Source organism: Oryx dammah, unplaced genomic scaffold, assembly GCF_014754425.2.
Source record: "Oryx dammah isolate SB20612 unplaced genomic scaffold, SCBI_Odam_1.1 HiC_scaffold_13, whole genome shotgun sequence".
In the NCBI taxonomy this organism is placed as follows: domain Eukaryota; kingdom Metazoa; phylum Chordata; class Mammalia; order Artiodactyla; family Bovidae; genus Oryx; species Oryx dammah.
The window spans coordinates 30332460-30347145 of record NW_024070197.1 but is presented as its reverse complement, the minus strand read 5'-3'; the positions used below and the strand labels follow the sequence as shown (position 1 = coordinate 30347145).

Sequence of the window (14686 nt, the reverse complement as noted above, 5' to 3'; positions counted from 1 at the left end):
AGATCCTTCCAAGGGGAAAGGCAGGCATTCCAACTTGCCTTTCTCAGCAAGGTGACTGACTGAAGTCCCGCCCCCTTTTGCACGGGTGCACTGTGTGATCTTCCTTTGGGTGCATTCTCTGCCATGTTTTTCCCCGCCTAACAAGGACTCCTTCATCCCCAACAGAAAAGGGGAAGGGGTGTAGAGGAGCGCCATGCATGCTTACGATGACGGATGAAAACACTTTCAATCGCTTTTATTTTCCCCATTTGCTTTCAAAATGAGCACACTGAATTCAAGCATAGCTCTGCTGACTGGGTTCAAATTCTGGCTCTGACCCTGGTAGCTGCCTAACCTATCCATGTTTAGTTTGCCTCTAGAGGATTTTTGTAAAGATTAAGTCAATTTATATAAAACACCTAGAGGAATCACTGGTATCATCAAATAAAGTAAACTCTATTTACTCACAAAACTTCCTAAACTAAATTTTAGGCCAAAATATAACAAGTTAATAATTTCCACAACTGCTGACAGGTGTAAAGAATGATGTGATCTTTATGAAAGGGGCGCTGAAACATTTAACAAAAACTACATTTACTTGGGGATTTCCTGGCAGCCCAGTGGTTAGGACTCTGAGCTCTCACCGGCAAGGGCCTGGGTTCGATCCCTGGCCGGGGAACTAGGATCCCACAAGCTGCACAGAGCGGTCGGCCAAAACAAAAAGAAACAAGGAAAAAAAAAAAAAAGTAATGCAGTAAAGGAAGTCACATGAAATTAAAAAACAAAACAAACTACATTTACCTCTTAAGCTGAAAATGCATCTCCACAAACAAAAGCAACACATGCACAAGGTTACTAACTGCATGCAGCATTACCTAAAAACAAAAAGACTGGAAATGTCTCAAAGGCCTACCTACAAGAGACTGGTTCAATAAACCACGGTACATCCGCATAAGCAAGTACTGTGTAGCCATAAACAACAATCATAAACTGAACTGATATATATATACAAACAACTTTTAGGTGAAAAAGTACTCCACTGAAAAGGCCTAGAGGCAAGAGCATCCACAACGTGAAGCATGCCTACAGTCTAGATCTTGGTTTCTAAGTACCAACCCTCCCTAAAGGAACCAGGACTCCTTGGGAAAATGGCTGATTCCAGGTCAGGGGAAATACAAGGTGAGCTTGGAATACCTTTTTGTGGCAGAAAGTAGAGAAATGCTCAAACAATGATGGGGTCAAAAGGACACAGCTCTATGTTTGAGAGTCTACTATCCAGAATATATAAAGAACTCTTACCATTCAACAGTAAGACAAATAGTTTTAAAGTGGGCAAAGGATTTAAACAGACACCTCTTTTAAGAGGCTATGTAAATGGCCAACAAGCCATGAAAAGATGTTCAACATCATTAGTCACTGAGATACCATTTCACTCACTAGGAGAGCTACAGTCAAAGCAAACAAAAAACTCCCAGAAAACAAGTCTTGGCCAAGATATGGGGAAAGAATGTTATACATTGATAGCAGGAATACAAAGTGGTTCAGTTGCTATGGAAAAGTTTGGTGATTCTCTGCTAAAACAGAATTACCAATTTAGCCCTTCCACTTGTAAGTATCTGCCTAAAGAACATATGCTTACAAAAAAACTCACATATGAATCTTCAAGTCGCCTTATTCATAATAACCAACAACTTGAAATAACCCAAATATGCATCAACTTATGAATGGATAAAACATGGTGTTCTGTGCAATGGGACACCATTCAGTCATAAAAAGGAATGATACAATGTTACAATATGGATGAACTTAGAAAACATGCTAGAATGAAAGAAACCATATATAAAAAGGCCACATGTTGAATGAGCCCACCTATGTAAAATATCCAGGACAGGCAAATCCGTAGTCAGATCTGTGATTGCTAGCAATGGGGAGAAGGAAATGGGACTAACAGGCATGGAGCTCCTTTCTGGGGTATTGTGTATGTTCTGGAGTTTGATGATAGCAATAGGTGCACAATATAATGAATCTACATACTAAAAACCCCTGAATATTCTAAAATGATGAACTGTATCTCCATAAAAGGGAAAAAAGGACACAGCTGGTTGAAGAAGCGCCCACTCATCAAATCTGGAGCAATCTGAGCATCAAAAAGAAAGAGCTATTAGATTACAATTCAAATTAAAAAAAAAAAAAACAAAACCTGTAAATTCATAGTGAAAACAAGAAGGGTAGAGGGACGAAAACTTTTTTATAGATGAATGCCAGCTGATACAGGCAGGGAGTGATGGGATAAGGAAACTACCATTTAAGAACTTCTAGTGTGGTAACTGATTTAGGAAACAATCATCAGTGGATGCTACAAATGATGTGTAAAAGGTGGCTGGGAGCCAAGATCTTCAAGGGTATCACCCCAGTTTGACAGACGTGGAGGACACACCTTCATCAAAGTGTCACCAACACAGCAGTAACCCGCTGTGCCATATTGGGGCACATACAACTTCACTCAGCTAGCGCTCTCACAAAAACTGTTTACCCTAAATGAAATCACGAGGAGACACCAAGACAAATCCAGACTGTGGGATACTCTCGTAAGACAACTGGCCTGGACTCAGCTAATACACTTAGGGGTAAAATACCCTGGTGTTTCAAACTGACTTTAAATGGCTCGAGGGGAAAAAAAGTGAGACAGATATAAGGAAGGAGGGAGAGAGGAAGAGAGGGAAAGAGAAAAAAATATGGCAAAAAGTCAATTACTGGTGAATCTATGTAAGAGAACACAGGTATTCAATATACTCCTCTTTCAACTTCTCTGTTGAAAAATTTTTTCAAAATAAAAAATTGGGGAGAAAATTTCTGTAATCAATCAGCTTAAAAATAACAGAAAATTCAACATGCTTAAAAGTGTAATAATCAGAAACACAATTCATCTCTAATATAAAGTATCTGATTTTCTTAAACATAATTTACTGTTGCCCATTTCAGTAAGTGAGAAACATTATGGTATAATTGCTCTGAAATTTCTCTATGAATCCTCAAGGTTTCTAAATAAGTTAAGCAAATATTTCTTAGCCCAATTCTGACAATCAAAAATTTACCTAAGAGGCAAGAAACTATGCTGGGCAACTCACAACCTTTGTGCTTTACCCACAGCCTGGAATTCCACATACCTCAGAATATGGCTTTAAAATGTTCTTTAATAGAATTTCTGATATTTTCAAGTGAGAGAGGTATACATCTTTAGCTACATGGTAGACACCCCATATATGACTAGTGGACAACTCAATGTATCTCCAGCGGGATGATTTATCATAAAGAAAGTCACCAAAAATTGTAAGCAGTCTGGATTCGTGTTTATTGAAGCCAGTAATTAGAGACATCTTCTTTTCAGCACTAGAAAGCAAGGTTCCACATGACTGCATACTGCATCCAGATAGTGTCACACCCCTGGACTAAGGCTAGTGGGGGAATATATCTGCAGTCCTAATTTTTAAGTTAAAAACACCAATAAACTTAGTATAGAGACAACAGTGAACTTTCACTTACAGCATCAACATTGTTAAGGTCATGATGTACAGAGCAGTCACTTTCAATTAACTAATAAAACACATCTTCAGTTTAAATACTGGTTTAAAAATGCCAATCAAAAAAAAAAAAGTGCAAACAAAATTAAATAATTCTAGCAGCATACCCGTTGCATTTTTAGGAAAGACCAATTCATGGCCTTTATCATGGCCATATCTTTAAGGTTGGGCTTGTTTCTTTGGTTTTTTTCCGTTTTGAAGACAAACAGCAGATGTAGCCACTACAATGTATATAAATAGTCATAAAATTATCTTTAACAGTCTACCATACAAGTGTATTCTGCAAATAAAATGAATTTTACTTTAAAAAGTAAAGGCTGTTTATTGTTTGGCCTTTGGTTCCAATGCTTGAAAACCCCCAAAATAACAAAAAATATGCCCCCTCCTCCCACCCCCCCTAGAAAGAACCCTGCAGCTCCCCAAAGTTGGTAGACTTTGGCAACCACTGAGCACGTGACCCTATACATCAGCTTCTTCTGATCCTAGGAGTAGCCACTTGTCCCGAGAAACTGAAAGTGATTGCCAAGAAATCCTCTTTCACAAGACAGGCGTCTTGGCATTTCTTCGGTTTTAGTACATTTTATATTGACACAAAAAGTGCTTATCAGTTTAAGTGATAAAAGTAAAGTCTTGCATTAAAATTTAAAATCACACTGTATCCCTCCTGGATATGTGGCCCTTCAAAGAATTTTATTTCTGAGGTCACTTATTTTGTGCCCCCAGCCCGCCCCTGCCAGATGCTAGAGAGGGATAAAGTGACCCCATCATTCGTGTGGCCGAAAGCTGTTTGGCCTCTATTGGTCATTATACCACAACTATCATTCCAAGTCAGTTTACTGTCATCACCTCGACAATCTGGTAACTGGAAGCCACAATACATTAAAAAAAAAAAAACTGAATTAAAAAAGAGGGGAAGTGTATTTTCAACAATAAAACTGGCACGAGAAACATATTTTTACGTTTGTCAGAAAGGTAAGTAAATACTCAGCTTTCTCCTTAACAGTGTTCAGACCTTTACAAAAAAGCAATTCAAGACAGTCTTAGAGTCTTGTTATATAACACAGGATATTAAGTTACACCCAGTACAGTTAGTGGTCAGTCAAATCTGGTATGTAAAAGTAATGATATTAGGGAAGTTATGCTCAGAAACAGTACAACAAACATTCATATAAAAAAAGTAAACTCCACAGAAGTGAACTGTGGTTTTTCCCTTGGTTTGACAACAAAGGTTCTATACATTAAATTAATGGTAGTGTTTGCATTTCAACATTTTGTGTCATGTATAAAATTAAAAGTGCTGTTTTAAATCCACAGAAGTCACTTCCAGGATGATGGTGTGACACAACAATGTGCATGAATTTGTCCTAAATGGAAACACCTGAAACACTTATTTCCATAAGAAAAAAAATGCTAGTTTATGAAAGACATAAAACAAGAGAAATGTATCATTTCCATCCTCAATACAAAACATTCAGACTAATTTATCTGATAGCACTGATCAGACCAGGGAGCTAGGACAAAACCCTTTTGCATCACTGGAACTCCATGAAGGTTTCCAATGACCTTAAGGCAGGGACAGTGTGAGCCAATTAATCAGAGTGCAAATACATTAAAACTCCCTCATACTTTCTGTAGCACACTGCATTATGGTAATAAAATGAGAGGTTGGTCACCCATTCTCTACTAATAGGCCAGCCTGTGGTAGTAAAAAAATAAAATAAAATAAAATAAAAAATGACAAAGCAGAAGCTATTCAGAAAACACAATTCAAGGTAAACTAATGTTGTAACTGCTGACTTTAAACACACCCCACAGTGACTGACTGCCCCACGATGCACATGTGTGGAGCCCAACACTTTCCACGAGGACACAGCCTGGGCCACGCATGTGAGCCCTGGGCAGCTGCCATCTTTCCCACCCCACATCAGCTCCACCTGACTCAGGCATCCCCACACCTAACACATCTTCCACATGGAAAAGATGCATTCAGAACAAGTCCAATTCTTATTTTGCTTAGTGTTTAGTCTGGAAACACTTCTGATTTTTAAGTTTTAAAAATGATTTGACTTCTACTGAACACATAGTATTTACTAACATTGCTCATCTCCTCCTCCGCCTCCTGCAACATTCAGCTTCCCCAACACTTTTCTCATTCTTCCTTCCAGTCTTTCTCTTCCCTGGACTTTCTGCTACTTAATGTGCTTCCCATGAAGAAGTGAATCTGTTAACATGCAACTGGTTGGACTAGCCATCATCTGATCAATGACTTCCCGGTCTCACTGGCTCCACCCTAAAAGAAAGTGGGCCCTCTTTCTCTCCATCTATCTTCCCTTCCACAAGAGGCCCAGCTGCACTTGCTGCCCACAAGAGAGCCACACGCCTGAGAGTCCAAGGGTTATCCATCACAGAGGGGTCTGACACACAACCTTCCCTAAAGGTGCATTTCACACTCAGACAGCCACTGAAGTTTTTTTTTTTTTAAGTTCATCTCCCCTGCCCCAAAAAACTGATAGCATGTGCCATATCAGAAAAATCCTGGTCTTAGAGAAGATCAATATACATAGTTATTTGGTCATTTTACATATGCACTTTTTAAGGAGGATCAGGCTTCATTTTCTGTTGAAGAGTTTGTTACCATGGAGTCTGGCTTTCGAGTCATTCTATCCAGTTCTTCCTGAACATTTGTCAAAACAGTCTTTTGTCCTTAAAAAGAAAAAAAGCAGCCGTGATGAGAGACCAGAAAAAAAAATTTTTTTAAGGAACATTTAAAATAATACATATTTCTATAATCATTTTTGGTGATAATTCCAGTAAGAATGAGAAAAGTCTTTCTTCATTGTATTGACTATATGGAGACAGACTGTATTTCAGCCCTTCTTTATTCCAAATGCCACAGTTCTGGGCTCCCAGACTACATTACTGGCCCCTGCCTGGGAATGCCTTTGTGCCAAACACAAAGGCCTTTCTGAAAACCCTCTGAGCCCTATGCACTCTCATCACCATCTTCTGAGAGGTGGTATTTGAGTTTCTGGCATGCAGCAAACTACTCTCTGTGCCTCAGACAGATATTTATGTTTTGTTTCTAATACAACGGACTCATATGGAATCCTGGAATCACCATATTTCAATAAGAATATTAGACTAAGGCTGACAATTTCAACCTTGCACAAAGTTGGTGCACACATTATTGAACACGAACTGGGGCCTAAAAATGAACCCTATTTCCTCCCAGGGAATACCAGCTTATGGCCTGGGCCACCAGACCAGACTCCTGAGTCTCCAAGAACACAAGAGCCCCTGAAGGCCCAGGCTGACTTGAGGATACAGTGATTTCCCGAGGGCTTTGATCAGAAAATACCAATTAAGGAAAACACTGTGTTAATTAATATTCCTTATAGCCAACAGAAAATTAGAACCCTTCTGAAATGGCCTCAAGCTTCCTGAGAAAATGCATAATTTTTGAGGAAACTGGTTCTTTTGTTTCAGAGACCTCCAAGTCATAGACTTGCCCCACCTGCCCATTTGGAAGAACAGATGAGTGGGCGGTCACAGAGATGTGTACGTGTGACAAAACAGGGAGCATCATGGAGGAGAAATGCCTGCAGAGTTCACAGGCAGTGGATGACAAGACTGGGGGGCAGTAGAGTGAACAAAATCCTTATAAAGCAACATAAAAATTAAAAAGTAAATAAAATGTCAACAGTACACTCTAGACCATACTTCCAATGGACAGAGCTTCTACACCTGGGCCATATGTTTAGGATCTACCTCAATTCACCCAGAGAACCAAATATACATAAATCCCACCTCAAATGTGCCAAGAAACATGAATGGTAATATGGTAATTCTGTTGTAAAGTATACTGCTCAGTATAAACCAAACACCTGTTCAGAACATCGAGGGTCTGCAGGTCAGTGGAAGCAGACACTCCTGTCTAGCACCTCATGCACCCCTCCATTCCAAGGGTCATAAATCTTTGGGGCCCTTCAGTACCTGACTTCTTGGATGTGCTCTGTACCCCACCAGCACCAGGACTTCCAGGAGAGCCTGTTTTTTTACTCAATAGACTATTGAAGAAGCTGGCCAACACCCCTTCACTTGCTGCATTATCTAAGGAAACATTAAGGAAAAAAGCATCACACAAACTGGATGACTCAATTAAACAACAAACTATTTTTCAGCTTAGAATTATCCACTTGTGGTTATGATCTTTGATACTGAGCACATTCCTTCACTATGATGCCTTATATACTGCTACTGCTAAAGCTGATTACATGTTAGCATAATTAATTAAGTGAAACTTATTTATATTTCTCATCTGAACCTGTACTCCAAATCATCTCCCTGTCCATGAGGCAGAAGTTTTATAAGCCCATGACATTCCAAAGGTGCTGTGAAAAACTCTTATTCAGAATACAGGCATCAAACATGCAAGAACTGAATACAATTTGATTGTTTTACTAAAGCCAGTATCTTGGGGTATTATTAAGTCACTGGGATGAGGGCCAAACCAGTAAGGGATTGAGCTTGACAAAGGAAGTGACAATTCATAATTGGAAAAAATAAATACCTATTAAGAAACAAAACCAAGGATTCAAAATATACATTTTTAAAATGACTTATGCTGTATTCTTCCCTGAATATAGAGAGGCCTAACCAAGGCCTTTACAAAGCCAGGAGTGAGGGCCACCAACTCCAGCGAAGCAACAGGCCTTGGTCTTTGCCAACCCATGAGCTCCCTCTCTCTGAGACAGCAAGTGGAAAACAGCCCTTGTGGGGAAGAAAACAGCTCAGCTGCCTTAAGATTCCAGCTACCAAACTCACCAACTCAGCCCCTAAAGCAGGAAAGAGGCCAAGGACCCTCCAAGGAGACAGGGTACATACTTTTGATATTCGGGTCCGGCTTCTTTACTGACGTGCCTGGGGAGGCACTGGGCACGCTGGCTGGCCCTCCCCGGCCCTGGGTTCTCGGAGAGCCAGAGGGTCCTCTTGCAGGGGATTCCTAAGTCCAAAACCAGGTCAAGTCACACACAGGCATCAAAATAACAGAAAATACATATTCCCAAAACAAAGACATTCCTCTGTGGGCTATTTTTCATAGTCTAGGGAGATAGGTGGCAGGAATGGGAGTTTGTGCTCAGCTCAGTTTCTTTTTAGATCCCAATTTCTCCTGAGAGAAGAAATATCAAGATAACAAAGCCTGTTCACTCTAATGGCCAGAGCTCTGTATTCCTTCACCAGACATTTTCGATTTTCTACCATGTTTCTGGCCCTGGGCTTTTAGGGGGACAACATTCCCTCTGAAAACATAAAAGCCCACACAAATAAAAGTTCTCACAAGTAATGGTATAAAGCTTGGCCACCCATGACACTGGCCCTTGACCCTCAGCTTAATTTAAGGTACTTACAGAGGCTCTAGTGGGCGTGGCTGGCTGCTTGGCAAGGAGGGACTGCAAAGAGAGGGACACACCAGCCATTAACACAAGCCTGCAGAGTGCACGGGTCTGGAGAAACACTTCTGGGTATTCCACTAGAGGGCACCATTAACAACCAAGTCACAAGGTCTATACTATAAATGCAAACATTTTTAATTGAGCAATTTGATAGATGGTGGGGGAAAAATACTTTCAGGAACCAGTTTTTAAGCTAAAGAAGTAAAGAGGGCACAGAAGGGAGGAAAAGCTGGCAGACGAACTATCAACTCCCTCTGCTGACCTGTCTGCACCATGGGGTCTAACAGTCTCAGTGAAACAGACAGGTGGGGCGGGGTCTGCAATCTGAACTGTCAGCTTGGCTTTACTCCCTTCACCTACAAAGTGTATGTACTGGCTCACCTCCTTCATGCACAGGGCTGTGTGGGGGCTATGCAACATACTGGAAGTGCATTTGGTAAACTGTTAACATGGAAAATGCTATGTCAGAAAATGTACATTTACAGACAGAACAGGTACTTAAGGACTTCCCTGGTGGTCCAGAGGTTAAGACTCTGAGCTCCCAATGCAGGATGCACAGGTTCAAATCCTGGTGAGAGCGCTAAGATCCTGCATGCCACTCAGCACGGCCAAAAAAACACCCCAGAGAGGAACAGGCACTTAATAAGGTAGTAAGCCTATCGCTGTAGGAGAATCTGCAAGGCAGGTACCTTGTACTGATCCGACAAACGAGAGGGAATGATGAGAACTGGTAACAACCCCTTTGTCGTCGCAAGCTCTTTGTGGTATCCCCTAACCTTGCCCCAGGGAGCTGGCCTTCCACTCACAACAAAGCCTCTGCTCCGACCTCACTGGTCTTCTTACCTGTTGCTTCATTAGAAACACCTGCTCATCCTCCGCTGCCAACTCCTTGTCGTGGACCAGCTGTGAAGTGAAGCAACATACTCATTTGCAGTCACAGGCCAAGAACACCCCAACTACTTGTCAAAATTCACGCTGAAAGGAGAATCTTGGGTTCATGTCTCAACATGGGTTTGGGGAGTCTTTGTAGAGGTAGGTTTTTCTAGCCTAGCAAAGACCCTGTTTCAAGGCCAGCCTTGGCATGTGGGCATTTTAAGTCTGGCAGGTTCTAAACAAGACCTCCCAGCTCAGGGTCTGCAGGTGATCTCAGGAGCAAAGGATATCTGTGAACAGTAACCCAGAGGCAGTGGAGGCACTCCACCTCTCATGCTGCACCACCCAGAACAATTTACATAACACCAGATTTCATCTAAAGACTTTTTAAAGGCCCTTGGATTATTATCTATTTTTCACCCCCTAAGTGGTTCAATGTGTAAGAACACCTACAACTCTTAAAATGATTGATTCGGGTACCTTTCTCACAGGAGGTTTCACAATAAAGTCTTCATATGCATCTTCTGGCTTAACAGTTGTGAAATTTTCATGTAAAATAGCTATTTTCTTTTCATTGTCCCAGCCTGCAGGTCTAAAGGCAAAGAAACAGAGACTGATTTGCTTCTCCTTAGACTGCATTAGAAAACACGCCGCACACTCTGGGTTAGAGAGGACCTCCGGCTGATACCCTTTTCCCTCAAGTTTTGATAAGCAGTTGCTGGGCTGGCTGGTAGCCTCTGGCAGACAAGCCAATATTCACCGCAGGTCCAGTTCCATACTGAGGTCACAGGGCCAAGGCCTGAGGAGCCAGCTAAAGCTCTCTCTGACTGTACATGCTAACTGACCCACAGGAAGTGTTCAGAGCTTTTCCACAACTCCACCCAGAACAACAAGGACACCATGGGGCCCTGTTCTGACAGAGGGGAGAATACAGAGCAACACAGAGCCCAGGGTGAGACTGTTTCTCTTGGAATCTGGCACGGAGACCCACCCATGAGTCGTCTGAAACCTCTTCTGACAATGGTCTTCTTAAGGCTTAGACAATTTTACTGATGTGTGAATATATACCCTGGAGCAACGGGGAGTGGTAGGACCTGCACTACCGTGGGCCTCAAACCAGAGGAACACAGGAGTCTTTGAGGATCCTAAATGGGTGCTGCCCAGCTGGACATCGCAGGGCAGGATGGCACCCGAATTCCATTAAGTTAAGCTGCAGCCTAAGGTAAGGAGCAACTGTAAAATACCCTACATGACATACTTTTGTCTAGGCTTCCCATTCTCCATTCAACTCTAGCTCTACAGCTCTATAACCAAGGAGGTGCTCAGTCAGGGTGCTCCCCACGAATGGCTTTGCTGACTTCACCAGCTCCTCAGTGAGCAACAACCAACAGGACCCAAGGTGCCAAAGACACTGCCACGACCCATGTCACCCTCAGAAGCTCTGAGCTTCTTCTCCACTCCAGACCAGCCCTGAACACGACCAGTCTGTGTCTCCTCCTCCTGAGATCTTAAGTGACTTGGGTACTGACTGACTCCAAAAGCACACCACTCATGGAGAGCTTGTGGCTTTGCTGCTGGCCTGCCTGTTCTGGACAACGGTTCTCTGAAATCAGCCCACGTCTCTAAGTCTGCTGTCTGGGAATCTCCCGAGTGAAGCTCTCCCTAAATGTCAAGGAGACAGCCTGTTCAGCCCCGGAGAGCTCTGGCTTCCTCACCTCAGTCTTCTCCCATACCGTCCCTCCCGCCCTTCCATTCCTTCTGGCCTGCACACTTCACTCCCCTCCCAGCATCTCCTCCGCTCTCCCTGTGGCACTGCCTCTACTACGCCACCAGTGACCTACCCCGCTCAGCTGTGTCTCTTACAGGCCACACACAGGGACCACAGCTTGTTCATTTCTGTGTCCTCAGCAAAGAACGCGGTCACCTAGGAGGTGCTCAGTGTTTGCTCGATGAACTGCCTTCTATTTTAAGTCAAGAGGACATCTAAGCCTAAAAATGCACAAGGCCTCTCAGAGACCACACCTTCAACATTTATTTATGCATCCGCCATACTTCTCATTCTGCAGTGAGGGAATGACACAGGTTCAAGTCTCTGCCCAGGACAGTTGGCCCCAGTGGCTACCAAGTGTGAAATGCCAGAAACACAACAGGCATTCAGTACAGCCAAAGCCCAAGCTGATGAGATGCCAGGGAGGGCACAGGCAGTCATCCTGCCGACAGATGCTAGTACACCAGACGCTGCAACAGAAAACGTCCAGGATCCCCGAAGCACCAGTACCCTAGGCTGCCACTCTTTTTCTCAGCCAGTATTTTACCAGAGTTGACAGTAAGTGGCAAAAATGTTTTGACAGCTTGGTTTCAATGAAGTGAGGCAGCACACCTGACCTCACTCCACCCACTTCCTTCAGACAGGAGGCAGAACGGCCAGTAATCTGGAAAGCAGCGGAGAGGTAAAGTTGGGTGTATCTATGCCCCAGGAGGTCCAACTCCAAGAATTTTGCCAAGCAAGCTGGCTGTATGAGAGAAACAGAGGCACCTCACTTGGAAGGATAAAATGTAAAAAGCAAATGTACCATAAAGAGAAGCGTTCAAAAGCACCACTCTCTGCCCTCCTCTGATGTCTATGTCAGAAGCTTCTTCTGTCCCTTTTTCACTGTAATAAAACTCTGCTACACACACACACACACACACGCATCACCTATAAAGAACTCACATAAAAACTGCTTCCTTTTCCAGAAGCTTCTTCTGTCCCTTTTTCACTGTAATAAAACTCTGCTATACACACACACACACACACACACGCATCAGCTATAAAGAACTCACATAAAAACTGCTTCCTTTTCCAGAAGCTTCTTCTGTCCCTTTTTCACTGTAATAAAACTCTGCTAAACACACACACACACACACACACACACACACGCATCACCTATAAAGAACTCACATAAAAACTGCTTCCTTTTCCACAACTAAGGCCGGCGTGGTAAAGTGGAAACCGTATGTTTTATGAACAATGTACTTATACAACAAGTCGAGGTTTTTCTCTTCTTTAACTGATGTATATATCAAAGCCGCTCCATCTGATCAATCTGCTTAAGGAAAACCAATTCACTGCAGGAGGAGACAAAAACACACGAGCACAACCCTCAAAGTATTAGTCACAGGTTGCTCCATTTTTGATCAATACACGATTAAGAGAAAGTGTTAAGAATAGCAGCAGAGGAAGCAAGTCAAAAGCATAGAGCATGTCGATGATAACGGGTCACATGGGCCTTTTTTTTTAAAACATGTAAACTGCCATCTTCTGACCCATTAGGCTGTGTCCCAAGCAGTCAAGTTACTGGTTTTAAGGCTATAGCCCAGGAAAACCCTCAGCCTCGCCAAGGCACACAGGTTCTTTCCCAGACAGATGCCCACATGTGACCAAGTGTGCCATTACGCATGAGAGAGACGGCCACCACGTTACTGGCCCTCACCACTGAGCTGGACAAGCTGAAGCGCCCGAAGGAAGCAGTGGAACCCACCTTTACCCTCCCCAGCCCAGAACATGGGGTTACTGGATTTTCACAGAAATAAGACTCAAAAGACTGTTGACAAAGCATCTCTCTCACTGACAGGACAAAACATAAAGATACAGGAAACCCTGAAGCATCTAAAACACTATCATTTGGGTAATTAACCTTTTCTAAAAACAAAAAAAAAGTGAAGTTTAGAAAGATTTCCAAGATACAGTAAAGATAATTTGTAATAAAATTATCACGTATCAGCTTTCTTCTTAATATGAAACCCTATCATATGTACACCATTAAAAATAGAAAGCAATAAAAAACAGGCAGAAATTATTAAGTCTCAAATACCAACACTGTAAAATTTTAAAAAGTAAAAACATGTATACAGCTTCATCCTGGCATGAGACTGTTCTGGGTTCAGGAAGTACTTCATCTCTTTGAAGATGCCCCATCTGGAGCAAGCCCGGATCAACACACAGAGGGAAGCCTGTGCCCCTGGGCCCCAGCTCAGCGTCCCAAGGATACACTGAAGGCAGAATCTCCGTAGGTGTGACTGGATGAAGTCAAAGTGCTCGTCCCTGTAATCGTGCTCCTTCTCCAGGACACTCACCGCATCACACTGCAGGGAAGACAAAGAGAAGGGAGTCACCCTTCTGCCTGTCTGCCTGCTGAGGCTGGGCCCACTGGCTGCTTCAGAAATAAAACTAGCACAGCTTCGTAGAAGGAAGCCACAGCCTAGAGTCCAAGCGTTAATTAACTAAACAGACAAGAGTGAAAGCAACTGGAGATTTTTCCCTTCATCCTGGGCCTCAGCTTCCACATCTGTAAAGTGGGATAAAATAGCCCTGATCATCTCACAGTTGTTCTAGGAATCAAACAAGGTCACATTAGGGGACAGGGCCCCTGGACATGACTGTGCACCGCACACTCCACAGGGCTCCATTCTCACAGAGTATAATGTGAACAGCTCATGCTATACTTGGGCAACCTACCAGCTCTGACTAAGATCACAGAACTTCTGAAACCCAAAGTGTTTTTACAGCTATTTCCTTTTCATTTCTAAGGGACACAACTTTATGTCTCTATGACTACCCTTAATTTCTATTCCCACCTCACTATTTTACAAACCCTGAATCCACTTTCTTCTTTTTCCAGGGTTGCTATGTTCCTTTCTGGAAACAAGTCCAATAGACTTTAGAGACCAAAGGCCAAAAGAATTCTGCTCTTCTGTGTTCCTTTTTCACTACTAGTTTGAGCTAAATGAACCAGTTTACACAGCCTTAAGAAAACTACT

At 42.7% G+C, this 14686-nt stretch overlaps 1 protein-coding gene across 1 annotated transcript in view; it reads right to left on the bottom strand.

Annotated features, from left to right (window-relative positions):
* Positions 1 to 3307: 3307 nt before the first annotated feature.
* The window catches only part of DYNC1LI2 (dynein cytoplasmic 1 light intermediate chain 2), a 23551-nt gene continuing 12172 nt past the window's right edge, over positions 3308 to 14686 (bottom strand). Inside the window, exons 6-13 of the mRNA XM_040253432.1 lie at positions 13918 to 14011; positions 12828 to 12963; positions 10367 to 10478; positions 9857 to 9916; positions 8969 to 9010; positions 8445 to 8562; positions 7554 to 7670; positions 3308 to 6263 (exon numbers count right to left, since the gene is read on the bottom strand). Of these exons, the coding sequence (XP_040109366.1) occupies positions 6163 to 6263; positions 7554 to 7670; positions 8445 to 8562; positions 8969 to 9010; positions 9857 to 9916; positions 10367 to 10478; positions 12828 to 12963; positions 13918 to 14011 (780 nt within the window). The 3' untranslated portion in view covers positions 3308 to 6162. The remainder of the gene's footprint in view (positions 6264 to 7553; positions 7671 to 8444; positions 8563 to 8968; positions 9011 to 9856; positions 9917 to 10366; positions 10479 to 12827; positions 12964 to 13917; positions 14012 to 14686) is intronic.